This window comes from Notothenia coriiceps, unplaced genomic scaffold (assembly GCF_000735185.1).
Source record: "Notothenia coriiceps isolate Sejong01 unplaced genomic scaffold, NC01 NC01_scaffold00000556, whole genome shotgun sequence".
Lineage (NCBI taxonomy): Eukaryota > Metazoa > Chordata > Actinopteri > Perciformes > Nototheniidae > Notothenia > Notothenia coriiceps.
The window spans coordinates 1-2,911 of NW_011333257.1; the positions used below are offsets into that span (position 1 = coordinate 1).

The following is a 2,911-nucleotide window of genomic DNA, read 5'->3' on the forward strand; positions in this document are numbered from 1 at the left end:
AACGGAGCTGATCCAGATTTGCGTCCGATATGACGTAATATCTGAAATGTGGACCCACGGCCCAATCAGAAACGTTGCTATCAGAAACAATGCCCGACTGTTTTGGACGTAATATGGTCTGTGTTTACATTAGCATCGCTAACACTCAGAGCTAACCTGTACTGGAGAGCATGTGTGTGAAGAAGCAGGAAGTAAAAAGGAACTCACCTTGTGGTATAACCGGCAAGAGAGAAAGCCTTTGAGCTCCATACTGTTTCAGAAAGAATCCTTGATAATCCATGATATGGCGTTTCATCACGGCAGCATTAGTTTAGACAGTAGCTGCCGGGTCCCACATAAGCTCCGCCCCCTCCTTTTTTTTTATTTTTTATTTTAAAGCTTTATACCCAAAATCAGCACTTTTGAAACAGGAAGTGAAATAGAGGGATATGAGGCATGGCTAGAATGGGAGATCTGTTTGGTATTTTGAGCAAAACACTTCATAAACATGTTTTTTATATATTTGTATATATCTGAGACCTATGCTATTGGCTACAAATAGCATTATAGGTGACCTTTAAGTCTGAGGTATTAAACTCCAATCACTGCCTCTCTCTCTCTCAGGACCCTCACACAGCACAGAGGGTGGTGAACCTGAGAAAGTGGAGGAGGAGGAGTCAGGGGAGGAAGATGATGAAGAAGGAGGGAGGAAGAGGAGGAGGTCTGACAGCTACTCCCTGACGTTTGATGAGAGTCTGTCGTGGTGTGTGATTGGAGGATTGCCGAAGGACAGACACAGCAGCCAATCGTCAGACTCACACAGCACCGTGAGTGTTTTTAATACGTTTCATTACTTTTTCTGTTTTATTAAGCATTTAGTTGCTGGTTTGAGAAAAAAAATAAAATTATTTGTAGTGTTTTTTTGTTTTAATTTCACTGTTAGCTCACAATAATAACCCTCAAAGACACTCATTAGCGTTCATTTTATTCATCGTGTGTGTGTGTAGTCTGGCAGGTCAGAGCTCACGGTTGCCGCCTCAGACTCGGAGAGCGACAACTTCAGCGTGGAGTTCGAGGTCGAATCCGTCGACTCGGAAGACTACAACGAAGACGAAGCTTCTCTGATGTCCGCAGAAGATCAGGTAAATATTCATCTGTTTACATTTTAGTATTTAAAGAGACCCTATTCTTCTTTTTTTTTTGGGGGGGGGGGTTCGCTCTCCTGTAGTGTGTTTTTAATAAAGATTTTTGTGCATGCAAATGTTCTGCAAACGCTAAAGTTCCGGAACACGGCGACATCACTACGGAACACTCGTGCTTCTATTGGCTAGTGCTCCAACACATTGTACATGAAAAGTATTTTAATTAATACATTTATTTTATTTATTTAAAATGTTGCTATGAATAAAAAAACAAGTTTATTTTTTAGAATTAAATGCGTGAAAGAAATAAAAGACTAAACATACCAGAGTTTTTTCTAGAACGAAAAGTATCATTTCTTTACATGTACCCTGAGTTTTGTGATGCTCCTATTGGCTAGCGCTCCAACACACTGTACGTGATAGGCTAAGGGGCGGGACATCTCTAAGCTGGTTGACCAATCAGACTGGATATAATGTATGAAAATAAATACAATAAGGATTGTTTTATTTATTTTGTTCTCTATCCAGATATACGAGGTCACCATATTTGAAGCGGAGGATAACGACTCGTTTGATGAAGACACAGAGATCACTGAAGCTGTGAGTACACACACACACACACACACACACACACACACACACACACACACACACACACACACACACACACACACACACACACACACACACACACACACACACACACACGGTCTAACAGTGTGCGTTTCTCTTTCAGGATTACTGGCGCTGTGTGAAGTGTGACGAGTTGAACCCACCTCTGCCCGGAAAATGTCTTCGCTGTTGGACGCTGCGCCAGGATTGGCTGTCTGAAGCGTCACTCCCCCCAAAGCCCGCCTCCTCCAGTTCCAAAGACCTGCCCACAAAGCCCATCGACCAATCAGCAGCCAGAGAGACTCCAGGTAGAGAGAAGCTGTTTACCTGCAAGGATTCAAAGGTTTTTATCGTCATATGCTCAAAAGCTACAGAGTAGAAATGGCAATGAAGTTCTTCTGACCTGAGCTCCTCCAACATGCAACATATAATAAAATACAAATAAAAAGTAGTGCAAGAAGTCTATACACATGTAAATAGAACAAGAACAGAATATGAAATTAAATAATGTACATTAAGACCAAATTAAATACGGTTTATTGCGGTGATAACTATTTATATAAATAAGTAGATTGCAAGATGTGGGAAATAACAAAACGATCGATATTAGACGTACATTTTCTTTTGCAATACATTACTTGTGCATCCTTAACTGATGTCCGTTTGTCTCCTGTAGGTTCAGATGGCGAGGAGAACGAAGGAGTGGACGTCCCCGATGGGAAAAGGTCAAAAGAGACGCCTCTTTCGTCTCAGTGCTTCTCCGACTCTTCAGCCCCAAACTCTGAGGAGCTCCTCTCTTCCTCCATGCCGTCCTCGTCCTCGCAGCAGAGCACTCCTGACTCCCAGCCTTCTTCGTCCTCCATCGACTCCCAGGAGCTCCTCCCATCTTCCGCCAACACTCCTCGTCCTCCTGCCGGAGTCCCTAATCTGGAGCGCAGTGTTTCTGCAGAATGGCGTCTTCCCGAGTCCTGTCTGGATCCGTGTCTCATCTGTCAGTCGCGTCCGAAGAACGGCTGCATCGTTCACGGAAACACGGGACACCTGATGTCCTGCTACGTGTGCGCCAGGAAGCTGAAGAACAGGAACAAGCTGTGTCCCGTGTGCAGGCTGCCCATCCAGTCCGTCGTCTTAACCTACCTCAGCTAGAACATCCCAGAATAACATCCAGCATCTCCCGG

The 2,911-nt window shown here is 43.9% G+C and overlaps 1 protein-coding gene across 1 annotated transcript; it reads left to right on the forward strand.

Annotated features, from left to right (window-relative positions):
• Positions 1-567: 567 nt before the first annotated feature.
• LOC104955413 (E3 ubiquitin-protein ligase Mdm2-like) lies at positions 568-2,905 on the forward strand (the record flags this gene model as incomplete). The annotated part of the gene is made up of 5 exons (XM_010782743.1): positions 568-806; positions 987-1,121; positions 1,650-1,721; positions 1,858-2,041; positions 2,410-2,905. Coding segments are annotated over 5 exons (1,100 nt in total), but the record flags the coding sequence as incomplete, so codon positions are not given.
• Positions 2,906-2,911: the final 6 nt, after the last annotated feature.